Source organism: Macaca fascicularis, chromosome 2 (assembly GCF_037993035.2).
Source record: "Macaca fascicularis isolate 582-1 chromosome 2, T2T-MFA8v1.1".
NCBI classification, from domain to species: Eukaryota; Metazoa; Chordata; class Mammalia; order Primates; family Cercopithecidae; genus Macaca; species Macaca fascicularis.
In genome coordinates, this window is record NC_088376.1 from 152,954,525 (window position 1) to 152,977,157 (window position 22,633).

At 43.9% G+C, this 22,633-nt stretch overlaps 1 protein-coding gene across 1 annotated transcript in view; it reads left to right on the forward strand.

The window, feature by feature from the left end:
* Positions 1-22,633, forward strand: part of C2H3orf20 (chromosome 2 C3orf20 homolog) — an 87,097-nt gene continuing 64,464 nt past the window's right edge. Inside the window, exons 1-5 of the mRNA XM_005571688.5 lie at positions 1-162; positions 407-1,020; positions 2,374-2,514; positions 8,345-8,464; positions 22,447-22,579. Coding sequence (XP_005571745.1) covers positions 543-1,020; positions 2,374-2,514; positions 8,345-8,464; positions 22,447-22,579 — 872 coding nt within the window. The 5' untranslated portion in view covers positions 1-162; positions 407-542. The remainder of the gene's footprint in view (positions 163-406; positions 1,021-2,373; positions 2,515-8,344; positions 8,465-22,446; positions 22,580-22,633) is intronic.

The window sequence follows — 22,633 nt, forward strand, 5'->3', positions numbered from 1 at the left end:
ATGTACATGTTGGATAATTCCAAGCCTAACTTGGCATTGCAACCAGGAGCTTCTGCATCCCTCGCTTCCAAAGAGAACCAGTGAAACATCTTTTTGTTCTTGCAGGTTCTTATTGATTGACCACAAGCAGATCTTCCACCCTCGGATCTCTAACTACAAAAGGTGCAATGGGACCTTTCTCTCTTCCCCAGCCTTTCCATTCCTCCAGCCCCCCAGGGTCCTATACCCAGTTTGTGTGACTGTCCTTGAAGCTTTCCTGGAACCATACTTATCACCAGACCCTTCCCAAAGTGACTCATTAACATTGGTCTCTCTGATGGTGTCTCTGGGTAGGTAAGGGAGGGGGACATCCTCTTGCCCTACTATGGGGAGAGTGACTAACTCTTTTCTTGTCCTTTCCGGATAGGAACCACTGGCTCAATGACCTGTAAGGGTCATTTCAGCACATCCATTCTGTCCATCTCCAAGCCTTCACCATAGGGAAGAACTTTTGCTCTCAGTCACCTCTCAGAGAGCTCTCTTTATAGCTGAAGGTCCCTCTCATGAGTTACATCAAGAGTAACCTAGAATTATACCAGCAGTACACAGCCATGGCCCCCAAGCTACTGGCCCGCATCTCCAAACTCCTCATGATCTGCCAGAATGCAGGCATTTCTATACCAAAGGGCATCAGAAACATCTTTGAGTTCACTTGGGAAGAGCTCATCAGTGACCCTTCAGTGCCTACCCCGTCCGACATCTTGGGCCTGGAGGTCAGCTTTGGAGCCCCCCTGGTGGTGCTCATGGAACCCACCTTTGTGCAGGTCCCCACACTGAAGAAGCCACTACCTCCACCACCACCAGCACCACCATATCCAGTGCTGCTGGCAACCACTGCCAAGCGCTCCACCCTCACTCCCACCATGGCCCGTCAGGAGCGCGCCCAGCAGGAGACCCTGAACAGGTTTCAGCAGCAGTCCATCCACCTGCTGACGGAGCTCCTCAAACTGAAGATGAAGGCCATGGTGGAGTCTATGTCGGGTAAGCCCCAGATGTTTGTGTATGTGCCCACCACACCCACTACAGACAGGCATCTCAGAGGCACATGCTGGGAACAGGTGGCAACCGTGGGTATGCTGTAGGAATTGGATGCCTTCCCTCTGCAGCTCCTGGAATCATCCTCTCACTCCTCCCTGTTCTCCCATTTTTCCTGCCATTGCCCCACCTTTGCAGAGTCCAGATTTGAAGGTTAGCAATAGGAATGGTGTGAGGTCAGAGGCACTGAGGAGTAGTATTTGTGAGAATGATGCTGAGGTGGGGAGACAGCACCCATGTCCGGGTGGCATGTGAAGTTTTCTTTTTTTTTTTTTTTGAGACAGAATCTCGCTCTGTCCCCCAGGCTGGAGCATAGTGGCTGGATCTCAGCTCACTGCAAGCTCCACCTCCCAGGTTTACGCCATTCTCCTGCCTCAGCCTCCCGAGTAGCTGGGACTACAGGCGCCTGCCACCTCGCCCGGCTAGTTTTTTGTATTTTTTTTTTTTTAGTAGAGACGGGGTTTCACCGTGTTAGCCAGGATGATCTCGATCTCCTGACCTCATGATCCGCCCGTCTCGGCCTCCCAAAGTGTTAGGATTACAGGCTTGAGCCACCGCGCCCGGCCAGCATGTGAAGTTTTCAAATCAGGAGGGCGGATTGGGAAGTAGCCAGACAGAGCCCAGTAGAGCCAGAATGAGGGGGAGTCATAAGAATCAGGGTCCCAGGCCAGGCGTGGTGGCTCACCTCTGTAATCTCAGCACTTTGGGAACCCGAGGCAGGAGGATCACAAGGTCAGGAGTTCGAGACCAGCCCAGCCAATATAGTGAAACCCTGACTCTACTAAAAATACAAAAATTAGCTAGGCGTGGTGGTGCACACCTGTAATCCCAGCTACTCGGGAGGCCGAGGCAGGAGAATTGCTTAAACCCAGGAGGCCGAGGTTGCAGTGAGCCGGGATCATGCCACTGCACTCCAGCCTGGGCAATAGAGTGAGACTCCATTTCAAAAAAAAAGAACCAGGGTCCTTCCAAAGTGAGGGTGCCATCCCAGGATCAAGGCCAGGACCTAGAGCAGCACCAGTGATCAAGACTTCTGGATGCTGCGTCATTTCAGAAACCAATAGCATCGGTACCCAGGCCTATGGGTAGGAAGAGAGACAGGCAGAGGGAGGAGAGCAAAGCAACACCTGAAAGGTCCTGAGAGCTTGAGAGCCTTTCGCAGTAGCTCCCTCACCCCTGCATACCCTAGGAATAGTGCTCTACTTTACCCTTCTTTCCTGGGCCATTTACAGAGGTCCCTTACTGGAAGCATTAGCCCTGTGCTAGGAGGGACATGTGTTGTTTCTCTCATTGCTTTAGTGGGTGCCAACCCCTTGGACATCACCAGGCGCTTTGTGGAGGCCAGCCAGCTCCTCCACCTCAATGCCAAGGAGATGGCCTTCAACTGCCTGATCGGCACAGCTGGGAGAAGTGGCTACAGCAGCGGACAGTTGTGGAAAGGTGGGTACTTGAGCTTCAGCCTTTAGGTGGGAAGTGCAAACAATATCAGCAGGAATGCAATGGAAAGGCAAAACCCCCAGTTTGAAGGTTTGACATTTCTAAGAATTGAGGTGGATGTGGAGCAACAGGTTTCAAATGCTACGGGTGAGTGGATGAATTGGTGCAATTCCCGTGGAGAGTGGTTTGGTGGTATCTGCTGAGTGGGCGATGGCTACACCTCACAACCCAGCAGCTCCTCTTAGAGGTTGTTCCCTAGAGCTGTGCTCTCAAGCTACGTGCAGTGAAATACTTATGTTTAAAATGTCCAATCTGTTGTGGACCGACCCTTTTAAACACACGATAAATGTCACAGCAGTGTCAAGTTGCTGCACAGGCCTCTCAGTGCTCACCTTCAGTTTTTGTGCTCGCCTGGTCATGGCCTGTATGGGTCAGTGGCAGTCCACAGGCTGCACTTGAGTCATACAGCCCGAGGGAAGCTCACACACATATTCAAGAAGTCATACAAGAATGTTTATTGCAGGCAGGCATGGTGGCTTATGCCTGTAATCCCAGCACTTTGGGAGGCCAAGGCAGTAGGATCCCTTGACTCCAGGAGTTCAAGACCAGCTTGGGCAACATAGTGAGACTCTGTCTTTAAATTAAAAATAAAAAAAGAAATGTTTATTGCAGAATTCTTTGGAATGGCAAAAATTAATCCAGGTGTTTATGAACAAGAGAAAAAGATATAAATTAAGGTCCATTTAGACAGTGGGACATAATGAATCATGAAAATGAGTGAGGCACTAAAGCATAGATATTCACAGAGAGAAATCTCCAATGATAGTATTAAGGAAAAAAAGAGGAAGCTATGGGATGATATTATTTTTCAAAGTTTAAAAGCATGTAAAGTAGTAATATATCATAGGTATATTACACAAAGCACAAGTATAAAAACATGAAGGGGGAAATTTGAGGAAGTGATCTCTGGGGAGAGAGAAGGGGAACAGGATCTGGAAGATAGCAAGCAATTGAGTCTGTAATGTTCTTTTTGTTGCTTTTTTCTCACCCAGTGAACTCTGTCTCTCTGTCTCTCTCTTTCTCTGTGCGTGTGTGTGTGTGTGCGTGTGTGTGTGTGTGTGCGTGTGTGTGTGTGTGTGTGCGTGTGTGTGCGTGTGCGTGTGTGTGTGTGTGTGCGTGTGTGTGTGTGTGTGTGCGTGCGTGTGTGTGTGTGTGCGTGCGTGCGTGTGTGTGTGTGTGCGTGTGTGTGTGTGTGTGCGCGTGTGTGTGTGTGTGCGTGTGTGTGTGTGTGTGTGTGCGTGTGTGTGTGTGCATGTGTGTGTGTGTTGAGAACACAAAATCTACTTCCCAAGCAAATTTTGAGTGTGCAATACAGTGATATTAACTGCAGTCACCATGCTGTATATTAGTTCTCCAGAACTCATTCCTCTTATAAGTGAAAGTTGGTACCCTTTGACTAATATCTTCCCACTCCCCGGCTGCCACCCTCCAGTCCTGTGAACCACCATTCACTCTCTGCTTCTATGAGTTTGAGTTTGACTTTATTAGATTCCTCATATACGTGAGATCATACAGGATTTGTCTTTTTTTTTTTTTTCGGCTTTTCTTTTTTTCATTCAGCATATAATATATTCTAGGTTCACTCATGTTGTAGCAAATGGCAGGATTAACTTTTTTTTTTTTTTTTTTTTTTGAGACGGAGTCTTGCTCTGTCGCCAGGCTGGAGTGCAGTGGCACGATCTTGGCTCACTGCAACCTCTACCTCCCAGGTTCAAGCGATTCTCCCGCCTCAGCCTCCTGAGTAGCTGGGACTACAGGCATGCGCCACCACACCCAGCTAATTTTTGTATTTTTAGTAGAGACAGGGTTTCACCATGTTGGCCAGGATGGTCTCGATCTCTTGACCTCATGATCTGTCTGCCTTGGCCTCCCAAAGTGCTGGGATTACAGGCATGAGCCACCATGCCCAGCCCAGGATTTCCTTTTTTAATAGCTGAATCCTAATCGTGTGTGTGTGTGTGTGTGTGTGTGTCTGTGTGTGTGTGTCTGTGTGTCTGTGTGTGTGACATTTTCTTTATCCATTTATCCTTTGATGGACACTTAGGTGGTTTCCATATCTTGGCTATTGTGAATAATACTGTAATGAGTATAGGAGTGCAGATATCTCTTTGAAATACTGATTTCTTTTATTTGGATAAATACCCAGAATTGAATTGCTGGATCATATGGTAGTTCCATTTTTAAATTTCGGAGGAACTCCATACTGTTTTCCATGACAGCAGCACCAATCTCCATTCCCACCAGCTGCGTACAAGGGTTTCCTTTTCTCCACACTCTTGCCAGCACTTGTTAGTTTTTGTCATTTTGGTAATAGCCATTCTAAAAGATGTAACGTGGTATCTCATTGTGGTCTTGATTTGCATTTTTCTGATGATTACTGACACTGAGCGATTTTTTCATATAACTATTGGCCATTTGTGTCTCTTCTTTTGAGAAATGTCTATTTGGGTCCCTAATGCATTTTTAAATGAAGTTATTTGGTTTTTGCTCTGCAATGTTTTATGTCTTAAGCTTGGTGAATACACAGGTGTTCATTTTGAATGCCTAAAAGTACTCACTGATGTGAGGTTTTATAGGAAGCATAAAAAAATTCTATCTCCCAACAATTTGCCCTTACCTGTAGAGTCAGTCCCCATTTAGCCTCTCTCCCTGTCCACTGAGTCAGTGTCTTTGTCAGGCTCCCTTGATGGTCAGAGATTAAACATCTGGTAATACACACATACAGTGCAAATAAATTACATAGAAAAATTGCAGATCTTGGGGAAAAAAAGGTAAGATTTCATGAAGTCAATGAAAGTGATGCTGGAGAGCTGCAGAATGCCCCTCCAATGCCCCTGATGCCTGATGGGGCGAAGCAGCACTAGCTGCCTGCCACAGAAGGGAAAACTGAATACAGGACCATGACTCCACGGAGAAAAAATAAAAAGCAGTAAAGATCTTCAATAATTTTGCAAAAGGAAAAGATGAAGGGCCTTATGTTTTATTGCCGTGATACAATCATTCAGGAACAAAGAAACCCTACTGCCTCAAAACACCCAGCAGTCATTTTTACTTGCTTTGTAAGACTTAATGTGTTCTTAGAGTACCAACTAATTTTTTAAAATACAAGATCAAATGTTATTTTGATAAATTTTGGCTTCCTTTTCTAATACAAAGTTGTGATAAAACACTCTTCCCCCCAGTGTTTACCATGAAATGAAGATCTCTGTTTTAGGGGAAGTTACACTGTGCCTGTTTTGTTTAGAATCAGCTAGACTCTGAGGCCACAGGTCCTCTAGTTGTGCTGTAATTATTTGTGCAGGTGGTGATCACCAGACAGAGCTCTGCACCTTGCATTCTGTTTTGGGGCTTAGAGATCTCCCTCATTTGGGGGCACAGCTGCTAAGTAGTCTGTTGCATGTGCATGAGAGCCCCATGACAGATGTCAAGGTAGCTCCAGCCCAACCCTTGGGCCTCATATCTGCCTGAGCCACTCCTAACTAAATATCATGTCTCCTCACCTTTAAAAGGAAAATGGTCCTCACCACTAACCTCTTTCTCATAAAGTGTTTCAGCATTCTTTCAGGATGAGGGAGGCGCAGTGGCTTCTGGCATCCCATGTGGGTTGTGATTCATCTAATGGAGAAGAATGGGAAGTGAGTTAAGCTGAGCTGGCGGGGGCAGGGGGCCTTTTGGGTGATCTCTGCATCTTGCTGTCCTGCTGCAGCAGCCGATTGCTGAGAGTGCCCCTCTCCATCACACTCCCTAGCAAGCCTTCCTGTCTTGTTGGCACTTGCTGATGCAGATGCTCCTCTCTTTAAATAAGCCTAGAGTTTAAAGACAAAAATCTAAGTAGCAAAACAAAAACAGAGTGATCCATTTCTTTTGGAAAAACACTCATTCATCCTAAAAGGACTTTACTTAGATAGTGCTCCTGGGGCATAAAAAAGAAGACTCAAACTCTGGTGATTTTTTTTGCATGAATTATGTTTTTTTGGGACCATCCTCTTATGTGAGGTAGACAAAAGCTGGTTAAAAGTTAAAAGAGTTAACAACTTTTAAAGTTGTTATCAGGCCAAGTGTGGTGGCTCACGACTGTAATCCCAGCATTTTGGGAGGCTGAGGCAGGAGGATTGCTTGAGGCCAGGAGGTCAAGACCAGCCAGGCCAACATGGTGAAACCCTGTCTCTACTAAAAATATATTAAAAAATTAGCCAGCCATGGTGGCACACATCTGTAGTCCCAGCTACTCGGGAGGCTGAGGCAGGAGAATTGCTTGAACCTGGGAAGCAGAGGTTGCAGTGAGCTGAGATTGTGCCACTGCACTCCAGCCTGGATGACAGAGTGAGACTGTCAAAAAAAAAAAAAAAAAAAAAAAAGCTGTATCTGTGTATCTGGAATATCTCCTGTGCTAAGTAATCTTCCCTCCTGTCCTGATACCTACTAGCCCTGGCTTGTCACTGAAGAAAACCAGACTGCTCCTTTATTTTTAGTTGACAACAATATTATTAATAAAAATGCAAAAAAGAGGAAACAATCCTGCCATCTTTATATAAGAGCTACGTTTCACCTTGGCAGTTTCCTCTGTGGTTCCTGTGCTCATGTATGTATATATATTTTTAGGGTATTGCAGTTTTTCTGTTTCTTAGTTTCTTTTACTTAACAGAGTACAACTGTTTTCCAATATGGCTGTATACTTTAAATAATTGTCAGTTTGAGTGGGCATAGACTCCTTGTAATGTTCATGTTCCACATTTACCTAAATGTTTAGGTTTCCAGGCTTTTTGTTATTTGTATAATATGCACTTTATGCACGTGGCTTCTTATTTCTGTTGTATTTGGTTAACTTCCCAGGGGAGGGATTATTAAAGCAGAGGTCTCAGTATATACATAGCTCTTCTTCTGAAATCACACTTAATTTGGATTCTCTCTACACCAACAGGGTTGATGGGTTTTATTCCTTCTTTACCATTACTGGCCATTGTTAGTTCTTTTCATTTCTACCAAGTTAGAAGGTCCTGAAAGTTGTTTTAATTTCAGCTTCTGGATCACTCGCAGAGGTGATTACTTTTGTGTTTTATCATCCATTGTGGAATCTTTGTAGTCTTTATCTGCTTAGGAGGTCCAGTTTGCCATTTTCTTTTTGAATTTGAGTGAGCTGTGGTGAGTGAATCACCTAACATTTTCTAACAATGGTTTCATGCCTAACCAGTGAAATGACTATATTTGGGGGAAGAATAAACAAATGATTTGGTGAGGTTTGTGTAAGAATGAGCAAGATTTTCCACTAGCCATAAGGGTGCTACATTTTAATTCTTAAGTGGTCAGACATCAAATGATTCTACACAAGATGGTGTGATTCTGCAAGAGACTGATATATTATTGAAGAAGCATCTGATTTCTGTGGCTTAGGTAAGGGGGAAGAGATGATTCTTAATTTCCTTCTTACTGGCCCAAGGCTTATCCTCTCAACCTGGTGTAGCACTGATATCTGCCTTTGCCCTTGGAGTAATATCACCTTTTGTGCTTGCTTGCTGTTCCTTGTTCCGGTCCGCATCTTGAGGGTTGGGGAGGAGAGGCACTAGCAGAGGGGAACTATAAAGATTTCCCCTAATTGCTCTGCCGGTGCATTGCAAAATCTCCTTCTTCCAAGATCTAGGTGTTTTGTAACAATGCGTCACTTTACAGTATCTGACCCACCATACTACTAGAATAAGAAATCCATGTTACATTTTTGGCTAATAAAATTAAAAGTAAACAGTTTAAAGAAGAATCTCTCTCTCTCCCACTCCAGAGTCCCTCGCAAACATATCCGCCATTGGGGTGAACTCGCCTTACCAGCTGATCTACCACTCTTCCACAGCCTGTCTGAGCTTTTCCCTCTCTACTGGAAAAGAAGCCAAGAAGAAAATAGGTAACAATGGTTGCTAGCAAGACCTCATAGCCTACCATTCATTGGTGGTGGCAGTGGGGTGGGGGATAGGTTTCTGTCTACCCTGTGTAGGTTGGTGGGTTGGTTTGATTTGGTCTTCTGATTGGAAGGATACATAGTGGCTCCACCTGGAGATCCAGCAGCTGTCCACACAGATTTACTCATGGAAAGGTTGTCACAGCCAGCCCTATCACTGCATAGCACGGGCTCATCATTTCAGTTTGCTCGTGCCCTGCTTTCCCAGTGATGTGGTGTCCCTCCCCTGGGACAACATCCCACCAAACCCATCTCTTCCACCCCCTACAGTATCCCAAACTCACGCCTCTGCTCAGACAGCTCTGTCCAGTCACGCAGCAAGTGAGGGAACTAGTATCTGAAGAGAGGCATTTGGATATCAAACCTGGTAGACCTCAGTTGCACATCCCAAACTGGGCAAGTTTGTGTGGGCAGGAAACAAAGACATAGAAGATACTCCTATTCTACTGAGGAAGACACACACAGGAGAGGCTTCAGGAAGAGAACAGGTGGCAGATGAAGACAAGCAGTCTAACAACACCTGCTCAAGAAGAAGCTCAGAGGAGAGACAGGCTGGGGCTGCAGAGAGCAGGGAAAAGCCTGGCAGAACTCCCAAGTCCACCCTGCTAGCCATGACAGATGGGTTGTGGGGACAGGGTAGGTAGGAGAGGACCACGTTCCTGAAGGTGGTGAGAGGGGGTGGATGGTAGGCAGGAATGCTCAAGCTGTCCAGTTGATTCCCACTGACACTGGAGGTAAGGCTGGAAGCCAAGGAGCTTGGATTTCCTCTATGCCCCCACCCCTGGCTGGCTGTGTGACCCACCTTCCTCAGCCCTCACCTCCATGTCGGTAAAAGGGAGATGGTCATCATGGGCGTGCCTTGTATTTCATCACTCACCATATCAAGCTGATCCTATACTCTTTCCATTAATGAACAAACGGTTATTGAACACTTGCTAACTGTCAGTCTCTGTACCAAATGCTAGGGATACAGATGTGGACTTGTAAGACAGAAAATGCCTTGCTTAAAGGAGCTGACCTCCTCAGCTTCCGGGCACGGAGTAGCTTCGGCGGCTGCCACACCTTCCTGACTGCTTTACCTGTGTTGATATGTGCTTCATCTCATTGTGGTACAATAACCCACAGCACCATTGCCAGCACCCCACTGCATATGCGCCTGGCTTGGTACTCCATTACCATGTGCCCTCCTGAGCTGGCCCTAGATCTGGCCCTGTGATCCCACAGTCAGTTTGAGGGAAAAGGAAGTACCCTCAAGACACCTGGTGATTTAATGACTTTTTCTGCTTAATGAACCTGAGGGTGATGTCTTGAGCAAGGTTGTTTCAAAGCAAAAGTTAAATACAGAAGTCCTCCTTATCCAGGGTTTCCCCTTTCTGTGGTTTCAGTTACCCATGGTCAACCACAGTCCAAAAATATTAAGATATTTTGAGGCAGAGAGAGAGAGGGACCACATTCACATAACTCTTTTTAATTTTAAATTTTTGTGGGTATAGTTGGTATATATATTTATGGGTTATGTGAGATATTTTGATACAGGCACGCAGTAATCACATCAAGCTAAATGGGGTGTCCATCACCTTATGCATTTATCCTTGGTGTTACAAACAATTCAATTGTGCTCTTTTAGTTATTTAAAAATATATAATTAAATTATGTTTGACTATAATCATCCTGAATGCTATCAACTACTAGGTCTTATTCATTCTTACTATTTTTTTGTATCCATTAGCCCTTCCCACTCCACACTACCCTTCCCAGCCTCTGGTAACTATCTGCTCTCTATCTCCATGAGTTTAATTGTTTTAATTTTTAGCTCTGATAAAGTAGAACATACGAAGTTTGCCTTTCTGTGCCTGGCTTATTTCACTTAACATAATGATCTCCAGTTTCATTCATGTTGTTGCAAATGACAGGATCTCATTCTCTTTTTATGGCTGACTAGTACTCCATTATATGTAGGTACCCCACACTTCTTCATCCATTTATCTGTTGTTGATTGATACTTAGATTGCTTCCAAATCTTGGCTATTATGAAAGGTGCTGCCCTAAACATGGGAGTGCAGATATCTCTTTATTATACTGATTTCTGTCCTTTCAGGTATATACTTAGGAGTGGAATTACTGGATTGTATAGTAGCTCTATCTTTATTTTTTTGAGGAACCCCCAAACTGTGGTTGTGCTAATTGACATTCCCACCAGCAGTTATGAGGGTTTCTTTTTCTCCACATCTTCACCAGCATTTGTTGTTGCCTGTCTTTTGGACAAAAGCCGTTTTAACTGGGTGAGATGATATCACCTTGTAGTTTTAATTTGCATTTCTCTATCAGTGATGTTGGGCACCTTTTCATACACTTATTTGCCATTTATATGTCTTTTTTTGAGAAGAATGAGTTTGAAAGCTCATTCAATCAGATTATTAGATTTTTTTTTTTCCTATTGAGTTGTTTGAGCTCCTTATGTATTCTGGTCATTAATCCTTTATCGAATGGGTAGTTTGCAAATATTTTCTCCAGTCTGTGGTTTGTCTCTTCACTTTGTTGATTGTTTCCTTTGCTGTGCAGAAGCTTTTTAACTTGATGTGATCTGATTTGTCCATTTTTGTTTTGGTTGCCTGTGCTTGTGGGGTATTACTCAAGAAATCTTTGCCCACTCCACTGTCCTGGAGAGTTTCCCCTAATGTTTTCTATTAGTAGTTAATAGTTTGTGGGATTTGGCCTGAGATTTAAGTCTTTAATCCATTTTGATTTTATTTTTGTATATGGTGAGAGATAGGGGTTCTTCTGTATATGGATATCCAGTTTTCCCAGCACCATTTATTGAAAAGATTGTTCTTTCCCCAGTGTATGTTCTTGGCACCTTTTTCATAAATAGGTTCATTGTAGATGTATAGATTTATTTTGGGTCTCTGTATTGTGTTTCACTGGCCTGCGTGTCTGTTTTTATGCCAGTACCATGCTGTTTTGGTTACTATAGCTCTGTTGTATAATTTGAAGTCAGGTAAAGTGATTCCTCTAGTTTTGTTATTTTTATTTATGATAGCTTTGGCTATTCTAGGGCTTTTGTGGTTCCATATAAACTTTAGGAATTTTTTTTCTATTTCTGTGAAGATTGCCATTGGTATTTTGATAGGGATTGCATTAAATCTGTAGATTGCTTTGGGTAGTATGGACATTTTAACAGTATTTATTCTTCCAATCCATGAACATGGAATAGCTTTCCATTTTTTGATGTCATCTTCAGTTTTTTTGCATCAGTGTTTTACAGTTTTCATTGTAGAAATCTTTCATTTCTTTGTTTAGTTCGTGACTATTTTAAATGGAATTACTTTCTTAGTTTCTTTTTCAGACTATCCACTGTTGGTATATAGAAATGCTACTGATTTTGTTATGTTGATTTTTGTATCCTGCAACCTTACTGAGTTTATCGGTTCTAATAATTTTTTGGTGGAGTCTTTAGGTTTTTCCAAATATAAGATCATATGATCTGCAAACAAGGACAGATTGACTTCTTCCTTTCCAATTTGGATGCCCTTTATTTCTTTCTCTTTTCTGATTGCTTTAGCCAGGATTCCCAGTACTATATTGAATAATAGTGGTGAAAGTGGGCGTTCTTGTCGTGTTCCTGATTTTAGAGGAAAGATTCAGTTATTCCCCATTCAGTATGATACTAGGTATGAGTCTGTCATATATGGCTTTCACTGTGTTAAAGCATATTCCTTCTATACCCAGTTTTCTGAGGGTTTTTATCATGAAGGGATGTTGAATTTTATCAAATGCTTTTCCAGTATCAGTTGAAATGGCCACAGGGTTTTTGTACTTCATTCTGTTGATAGGATGTATCACATTGATTGATTTGCATATGGTGAACCATCCTTGCATCCCAGAGATAAATCCCACTTGGTCATGATGAATGATCTTTTTAATGTGTTGTTGAATTCAATTTGCTAGTATTGAGGATTTTTGCACCAATATTCATCAGTGGTATTGGCCTGTAGTTTTCTTTTTTTTGATGTGTCTTTGTCTGGTTTTGGTATCAGAGTAATACTGGCATCATAGAATGAGTTTATAAGTATTCCTTCCTCCTCTATTTTTCAGAAAAGTTTGAGTGGGATTGGTACGTTCTTTAAATGTTTGGTAGAATTTGACAGTGAAGCTCTTGGGTCCCAGGCTTTTCTTTTCTGGGAGACTTTTTATTATAGTTTCAATCTCTTTACTTGTTATTGGTCTGTTCAGGTTTTGGATTTCTTCATGGCTTAGTCTTGGTAGGTTGTATGTGTCTAGGAATTTATCCATTTCTTCTAGATTTCCCAATTTATTGACATATAGTTGCTCATAATAGGGACTAATGATCCTTTGAATTTTTGCAATATCAGTTGCCTCCTTTTTCATCTCTGGTTTTATTTAATTGGGTCTTCTCTCTTTTTTTCTTAGTCTGGCTAAAGGCTTGTCAAATTTGTTTAACTTTTTTAAAAAACAGCTTTTGTTTTTATTGATCTCTTGTATTGTTTTCCTTGTTTCCGTTTTATTTATTTCTGATCTTATCTTTATTATTTCTTTTCTTCCACTAATTTTGTGTTTGGTTTGCTCTTGCTTTTCTAGTTCTTTAAGTTGCATCATTGGGTTGTTTATTTGAAGTTTTTCTTCTTCTTCTTCTCTCTTTTTTTTTTTTTTTTTTTTTTTTTTTTTTGAGATGAAGTCTCACTCTGTTGCCCCAGGCTGGAATGCAGTGGTATGATCTCAGTTCACTGCAACCTCTGCCTCCCGAGTTCAAGCCATTCTCCTGCCTCAGCCTCCTGAGTAGCTGGGATTACAGACGCGCACCACCATGTCTGGGTAATTTTTGTATTTTTAGTAGAGACAGGGTTGCACCATGTTGCCCAGGCTGGTCTTGAACTTCTGACCTCAAGTGATCCACCTTCCTTGGCCTCTCAAAGTGCTGGGATTACGGGCATAAGCCACCGTGCCTGGGCTGAAGTTTTTCTTCTTTTTGATGTAGGCACTTAACAGCTATAAATTTTCCTCTTAATACTACTTTCACTGTATCCCATAGGTTTTGGTATGTTGTGTTTCCATTGTCTTTTGCTTCAAGAATTTTTTAAAATTTCCTTCTTAATTTCTTCATTGACCCACTGGTCATTCAGGAGCATGTTGTTTAATTTCCATGAATTTATGTAGTTTCCAAAATTCCTCTTCTTGATTTCTAGTTTTATTCCACTGTGATCAGAGAATATGGTTGCTGTTATTTCAGGGTTTTTTTTTTTTAATGTTTTAAGACTTGTTTTGTAACCTAACATATGATCTAGCTTTGAAAATGATCCATGTGCTAAGGAAAAGAATGTGTATTTTGCAGCCATTGGATGAAATGTTCTGTAAATATCTATTAGGTCCATTTGGTCTATAATACAGATTAAGTCTGATGTTTCTTTGTTGATTTTCTGTCTGGAAGATCTGTCCAATGCTGAAAGCAGGGTGTTGCTATCTCCAGCTATTATTTTATTGGGGTCTTTCTCTCTCTTTAGCTCTAATAATATTTGCTTTATGTGTCTGGCTGCTCCAGTGTTGGGTATATATATATTTATAGTTGTTACATCTTCTTGCTGAATTGACTTATTATATAGTGACCTTCCTTGTCTCTTTCTATAGTTTTTGTTTCAAAATCTATTTTGTCTAAGTATAGCTACTCCTGTTCTTTTTTGATTTCCATTTGCATGTAACATCTTTTTTTCATTCCTTTATTTTCAGTCTATGTGTGTCTTTATAAGTGGAGTGTGCTTCTGATCATGGGGTCTTATTTTTTTATCCATCCAACAACTCTATGTCTTTTGATTGGAGAGTTTAGTCCATTTACATTCAATGTTATTATTGATAATTAAGGACTTACTCCTGCCATTTGGTTGTTCTCTGGTTGTTTTGTGGTCTTATTCTTCTTTCCTTCGCTCCTGTCTTCCTTTTACTGAAAGTGATTTTCTCTTGTGGTATGATTAAATTTCTTGTTTTTTATTTTTTGTGTACCCATTATGTGTTTTTTGATTTGCGTTTACCATGAGGCTTGCAAATACTATCTTATGACTCATTATTTTAAGCTGATAATAACTTCACACTGTTTGCATAAACAAAGAAACAAACAACCAAAGAGAAAACTAATAAAACTCTACACCTTAACTTCATCTCCCCACATTTTAACTTTTTGTTATTTCTATTTATATCTTATTGTACTATATCTTGAAAAGTTGTTGTAGCTATTATTATTATTATTATTATTTTTTGAGACGGAGTCACGGTCTGTCACCCAGGCTGCAGTGCAGTGGCACGTCTTGGCTGACTGCAACCTCCTTCTCCTGAGTTCAAGCAATTCTCCTGCCTCAGCCTCCCAAGTAGCTGGGACTACAGGCGCATACCACCACACCCAGCTAATTTTTGTATTTTTAGTAGAGATGGGGGTTTCACTATGTTGGCCAGGCTGATCTCGAACTCCTGGACCTCAAGTGATCTGCCTGCCTCGGCCTCCCAAAGTGCTGGGATTATAGGCGTGAGCCACCACGCTGACCTGTAGCTATTATTTTTTATGGATTTGTCTTTTAGTCTTTCTACTTGAGATAGTAGTAGCTTACACACCTTAATAACAGTGTTGTAATATTCTGGTTTTCTCTGTACTATTACCAGTGAGTTTTATACTAACACCTTTTCTTTCTGATTGTGAAGTACTGGCTTTAGGATTTCATGTAGAAGAGGTCTGGTGTTGATGAAATTCCTCAGCTTTTGTTTGTCTAGGAAAGTCTTTATTTCTTCATGTTTGAAAGATATTTTCACAAGATATACTATTCTAGGGTAAAAGGTTTTTTCCTTCAACCCTTTAAATATGTCATGCCACTCTCTCCTGGCCTGTAACATTTCCACTGAAAAGTCTGCTGCCAGACAAATGGAGCTCCATTGTATGTTATTTGTTTCTTTTCTCTTGCTGCTTTTAGTATCATTTCTTAGGATCCTTGACCTTTGGGAGTTTGGTTATTAAATGCCTTAAAGTAGTCTTCTTTGGGTTAAATCTGCTTAGTGTTCTATGACCTTCTTGTACTTGAATTTTGGTATCTTTCTCTAGGTTTGGGAAGTTCTCTGTTGTTATTTCTTTGAATAAACTTTCTACCCCTGTCTCTTTCTCTACCTCATCTTTAAGGCCAATAACTCTTAAATTTGCCCTTTTGAGGTTATTTCCTCGATCTTGTAGCCATGTTTCATTCTTTATTCTTTTTTCTTTTGTCTCCTCTGACTGTGTATTTTCAAACAGGATGTCTTCAAGCTCACTAATTCTTTCTTCTGCTTGATAAATTCTGCTGATAAAAGATTCTGACTAATTTCTCAGAATGTCAATTGTATTTTTGAATCCAGAATTTCTGCTTGCTTCTTTAAAATTATTTCAGTCTCTTTAAAAATTATTTATTTATTTATTTATTTATTTATTTATTTATTTATTTATTTTTGAGATGGAGTCTTGCTCTGTCGCCCAGGCTGGAGTGCAGTGGCACGATCTCGGCTCACTGCAAGCTCCGCCTCCCAGGTTCACGCCATTCTCCTGCCTCAGCCTCCCGAGTAGCTGGGACTACAGGCGCCTGCCACCATGCCCGGCTAATTTTTTTGTATATATTTTAGTACAGAGTTTCACCATGTTAGCTAGGATGGTTTCGATCTCCTGACCTTGTGATCCGCCCGCCTCGGCCTCCCAAAGTGCTGGGATTACAGGCGTAAGCCATTGCGCCTAGCCTGTTATTATTATTTTTTATTATACTTTAAGTTCTAGGGTGCATGTGCACAATGTGCAGGTTTGATACATAGGTGTACATGTGCCATGTTGGTTTGCTGCCCATCAACGCATCATTTACATTAGGTATTTCTCTGAACGCTATCCTTCCCCCAGCCTCCAACCCCCGCAACAAGCCCTAGTGTGTGATGTTCCCTGCCCTGTGGCCAAGTGATCTCATTGTTCAATTCCCACCTGTGAGTGCGGTGTTTGGTTTTCTGTCCTTGTGATAGTTTGCTGAGAATGATGGTTTCCAGCTTCATCCATGTCCCTGCAAAGGGCATGAACTCATCCTTTTTTATGGCTGCATAGTATTCCATGATATATATGTGCCACATTTTCTTTTTTTTTTTTTTTTTTTTTTTTTGAGACGGAGTCTTGCTCTGTTGCCCAGGCTGGAGTGCAGTGGCCGGATTTCAGCTCACTGCAAGCTCCGCCTCCCGGGTTTACGCCATTCTCCTGCCTCAGCCTCCCGACTAGCTGGGACTACAGGCGCCCGCCACCTCGCCCGGCTAGATTTTTGTATTTTTTAGTAGAGACGGGGTTTCACCGTGTTAGCCAGGATGGTCTCGATCTCCTGACCTCGTGATCCGCCCGTCTCGGCCTCCCAAAGTGCTGGGATTACAGGCTTGAGCCACCGCGCCCAGCCAGTGCCACATTTTCTTAATCCAGTCTATCACTGATGGACATTTGGGTTGGTTCCAAGTCTTCGTTATTGTGAATTGTGCCGCAATAAACATATGTGTGCATGTGTCTTTATAGTAGCATGATTTATAATCCTTTGGGTATATACCCAGTAATGGGATGGCTGGGTCAAATGGTAATTCTAGTTCTAGATCCTTGAGGAATCGCCACACTGTCTTCAATCTCTTCGTTAAATGATAGAATTCTGAATTCTTTCTCTGTGTTATCTTGAATTTCTTTGAGTTTCCTCAAAGCAGCTATTTTAAATTCTCTGTCTGAAAGGTAACATATCTGTTTCTCCAGGATTGGTCACTGGTGCCTTATTTAGTTCATTTTGTGAAATCATATCTTCCTGGATGGCCTTGATGCCTGTAGATGTTCATCAGTGTTGGCATTGAAGAGTTAGGTATTTATTGTAGTCTTCACAGTCTGGGGTTGTTTGTACTTTTCCTTCTTGGGAAGGCTTTCCAGGTATTTGAAAGGGCTTGGGTGTTGTGACCTAAGCCATATCTGCATTAGGGGGCAACCCAAGCCCAGTAACATTGTGGTTCTTTCTGACTCAGAGAGGTACTGCCTTGGTGATCTTGGATAAGATCCAGGAGAATTCTCTAGATTATCGCAGAGACACTTGTTCTCTTCCCTGCTTTCCCCCAAACAAATGGAGTCTCTCTCTGTGCTGAGCCACCTGGAGCTGGGGATGGGGTGACACAAGTACCCCTGTGGCCACCACCACGGGGACTGCACTGGATGAAACCTAAAGCTAGCACAGCACTGGGTCTTGCCCAAGACCTGCTGTAACTACTGCCAGACTACTGCCTATATTTGCTGAAGGCCCCTAGGGATCTACAATCAGCAGGTGGTGAAGCCAGCCAGGTTTCTGTTCTTCCCTTTAGGGCAGAAAGTTCCCACAGGCCCCAGGCAGGTCCAGAGATGTTGTCTGGGAGCCAGGACTAGAGTAAAACACCTTCAAAATCTACCTGATATTCTATTGTACTGTGGCTGAGCTGGCACTCAAACCATGAGACACAGTCCTTCCCACTCTTCCCTCCCTCTTCCACAGGCAGAGGAGTCTCACGCTTTGGCCACCACCACCAGGTCCATGGGGAGTACTGCCAGGCTACTGCAACTGTTCACTTAAGGTCCAAGGACTCTTCAGTTAGGCCTGGGACTCACTCTTCAGGGCAGTGGGCTCCCCTGTGCCCCAGGACAGGTATAGAAATGCCATCCAAGAGCCAAGGCGTGGAATCAGAGCCCCTTAGTGCTCTGCCTCCTCATTGCTGAGCTAGTACATAAGGTGCAAGACAAAGTCCTCTTTACGTTTCCCTCTGCTTTTCTTTTTTTTTTTTTTTTTTTTGAGACAGAGTCTCGCTCTGTAGCCCAGGCTGGAGTGCAGTGGCCGGATCTCAGCTCACTGCAAGCTCCGCCTCCCGGGTTCACACCGCCATTCTCCTGCCTCAGCCTCCCGAGTAGCTGGGACTACAGGCGCTGCCACCTTGCCCGGCTATTTTTTGTATTTTTTAGTAGAGACGGGGTTTCGCCGTGTTAGCCAGGATGGTCTCGATCTCCTGACCTCGTGATCCGCCCGTCTCGGCCTCCCAAAGTGCTGGGATTACAGGCTTGAGCCACCGCGCCCGGCCTTCCCTCTGCTTTTCTCAAGCAGGAGTCCCTCACTGTGACCACCACATCTGAGAATGTGCTGAGTCTCTCCTGAAGCCAACATGTCTCAGAGTGTCACCCAAGGTCCACAGCCTACTACCTGGGTATCACTGCTGGTTATTCAGTCAGCAGGTGATGGGTCCTGCCAGGACTGGGTCCTTCCCTTCAAGGAAGTAGGTTCCCTTCTGGCCCAGGATGTATCTAGAAATGTAATCTGGGAGCTAGGGCCTGGAATGGGGGCCTCATGACACTGACTGGTACCCTATCCTACTGTGGCTAAACTGGTATCCAAGAGGTTAAATGAAGTCCTTCCCTCTTCTCTCCTCAAGTGGAAGAAAGGGGTCTTTTTTGGAGCCATGAACTGTGCCACTTGGGCTTGGGGGAGGGGTGTCACAAGCACTCCCTTAGCTGCCCCAGCTGGTGCCTTAGTAGGTTGCGTACCCTCTAAATCCACTGGCTCTGAGCCCAGCTCAGCACTAAGGCTTGCCTGGGAGTTGTAGTCCTTGCGGCGTAGGTTGCCTTTCAAGTTTATTTAGAACTCCAGAGCCCACAGTGGACAGGCGTGCCAAAAGGCAGGATGCAGCCACTGGGATGGGTGATTTCCCTTTGGCTAGGGCAGGTCTAAATGCTCCCTCCATGAGTGAGCTTCAGCTGAGTTCAGCCTGCTTTTGCTTTCCACTGTGACGGGAAAGCACTGAGTTCAATGCAAAGTCTGACAATCACTGCACTCTCCCTCTCCCAAATGCATAGATCCTCTCTCTGTGCCATGTAGCTGCTGCCAGGGATGGGGAGGGGTTGTGTCAGCAATTCAAGACTGTCTTTCCTACCTCTCCAGTGCCTCTTTCAGCAATATGAAGTTAAAATCAGGTACTATGAGTGCTTACCTGGTTTTTGGCTATTTTGAAGATGCTTTTTTTGTGTAGGTAGTTGTTAAATTTGGTGTTCCTGTGGGGAGGACAATCAGTAGAGCCTTCTATTTGGCCATCGTTCCCCACCCCTCCACCTAACTTTTATTACAATATATTGTTTTAATTGTTCTATTTTAGTAGGAGTTATTGTTAATCTCTTAGGGTCTAACTTATCAATTAAACTTTATCATAGGTGTGCATGTAAAAAACATAGCATATACAGGTTTGGTACTATCCATGCTTTCAGGCATTTACTAGGGGTCCTGGAATGTGTCTCTCAAGGATTGGGGGGACTGCTGCATGTCTATTGGCCTCTTGTCTATGTGGCTGCTTTCCTTTGCCACCCAACTTTTAGCCGCCTTGTTGTGTCCATTGACACTGGGATGTATATTCCGTGATGCTGCATTATAGGGCCTTAATCTTGTTTAGGAATTAGGCTCATATGTGCATGCTAGCATGGGTGATTAGCCTTGCCTCATAGCTCATAAGTAACTGTGGGTCCAAGCTAGCCCAGCAATGTCCCAGTTTATGCCTGTTGTCCTATGACATATGTATGAATGATGCCTGATTTTGCTATAGCCATTCTGGTTTGAAGTCACTTTGGGTTTGGGGGCCTCCACCATCCATTCCATATCCATATACTATTCCAGCTCACCTGCTGGCAGTTCTGGGGCCAGGCTGACTTTGAGCACCAGCTCCAGGAGTTGGGCTTACTCCCTGAGGGGACGGCAGCTATTTCTGGAAGGTATCCAACGTTACAAGAAGAGAACTGTTAATGGCAGTTCCTAATCAGAGCAAGAGACCATCACCTTTGAGGAGCCCAAGGCACCTGGGGCAGGTCAGACATAGAGGCTTAATCCAGCAGATGCTCCAGGTGGCCCGCCAGCAGGTCGCTGGACCTCAGGCCCTAGGCTTAAGTTCAGGGTTCAGTCTCTGGTCCCTGTTGGCAGGAGAAGTGGGGAAAGCGACCAGGAACCACTCAGGGTGGCAGATACCAGAGATAGTCCCCAAGCACTGGCCAACAACTTCCAGGCTTCACCAACAGCAAGGAAAGCTCCATTCTGAGGCCCTCAGGGCTTCAGTTAGAGCCTGAGAAATGCCCCCACCCAAAGCCAGGTTTCATCCTCAAATCTAAGGTGAAGTTGAGCCTGCATACTACGAGGCTGCAACTGGGTGGGAGTCAGAGGTTCAGTGTAGGTAGGACCTGACACAAATGACTAAATAGATGCCCCTGGAACCTAGGGTGGGAGGATCACTGCCGTGACTCCACATGACCACATCCTCACACCACCTGTCATGGAGGACAGCTGTGAAAATTAGTATCACAGGCACAGATCGTTGTCATCCAGGTCATGCAGATCATTGTCATCTAGTCTGCAGAAACTCAGATGACAGTGATATCTGCCTGTGGCACTTGGGCTCCCTCCAGAAGACCCAAGATTAGCCATCATCAGAGAAGTTTTCAAGCTGATTGAGAAGAAATAGAAACTTTGTGTCTTTAATCAGGAGAATCAAAAGGGTCCAATTCAGTAAGGGCAGTCGAGCCCCAGAAATGCTCTTTTCCTGGAACCCGGGGAGACATGGCCAGTGTCATCACTTTGCACAAGTTAGTCCCTGACACATCCATCATGGATGACTCACAGTATGAGTAACATCTCTCTTTGATAACTGACCAGTCAACAATTCCTGGTGAGCATCAATGATACCCCCAATATTCTGACATTTAGAGGATGCTGCTCTCCTGCTCTTCCTGGCCCCATGTCCCCTAGTAAACACAATGTCTTGAAAAACCATTTTCTAAAACCCCTCCTATATTAGTTTTCATGCTGCTGATAAAGACATATCCAAGACTGGGAAGAAAAAGAGGTTTAGTTGGACTTACAGTTCCATATAGCTGAGGAGGCCCCAGAATCATGGCAGGAGGTGAAAGGCACTCCTTACATGGCAGCAAGAGAAAATGAGGAAGAAGCAAAAGCGGAAATGCCTGATGAACCCATCAGGTCTCATGAAACGTATTCACTATTATGAGAATAGCACAGGAAAGACCGGCCCCCATGATTCAATTGCCTCCCCTTGGGTTCCTCCCACAACAAGTGGGAATTCTGGGAGATACAATTCAAGTTAAGATTTGGGTAGGGACACAGCCAAACCATATCATTCTGCCCCTGGCTCCTCCAAATCTCATATCCTCACATTTCCTTTTTTTTTTTTTTTTTTGAGATGGAGTCTTACTCTGTTACCCAGGCTAGAGTGCAGTGGTGTGGTCTCGGTTCACTGCAACCTCCACCTCCCAGGTTCAGGAGATTCTATTGCCTCAGCCTCCTGAGTAGCTGGAACTACAGGTGTATACCAGCACGCCCAGTTAATTTTTGTATTTTTTGTAGAGATGGGGTTTCACCATGTTGGCCAGGCTGGTCTCGAACTCCTGATCTCAGGTGATCTGCTTGCCTCGGCCTCCCAAAGTGCTGGGATTACAGGCACGAGCCACCATGCCTGACCATGTTCTTACATTTCAAAAGCAATCATGCCTTCCCAACAGTCCCCCAAAGTCTTGACTCATTTCACCATTAACCCAACAGTCCAAAGTCTCATCTGAGACAGGCAAGTTCCTTCCACCTATGAGCCTGTAAAATCAAAAGCAAGCTAGTTACTTCCTAGATACAGTGGGGATGCAGGTATTGAGTAAATACAGCCATTCCAAATGGGAAAAAAATGGCCAAAACAAAGGGCTTACAGGGCCCATGCAAGTCCAAAATCCAGCGGGACGAATTTTAAAGCTCCAAAATGATCTCCTTTGACTCCAAGTCTCACATCCAGGTCACACTGATGCAAAAGGTGGGTTCCCATGGTCTTGGGCATCTCTGTAACTTCTTGCCCTCCAATTACAGGAAAATCTAGAACTATAGAAGATGTCAGCATGCCGCCCCCGCATCGAGGAGTGGGAACCCCTGCCAACAGCCTAGAGTTCAGCGACCCCTGCCCTGAGGCCCGGGAGAAGCTGCAGGAGTTGTGTCGCCACATGTGAGCACCTAAGTGCTTGGGTCAGGGGAGGCAAGGGTTCTGAGAAAGCCCGGC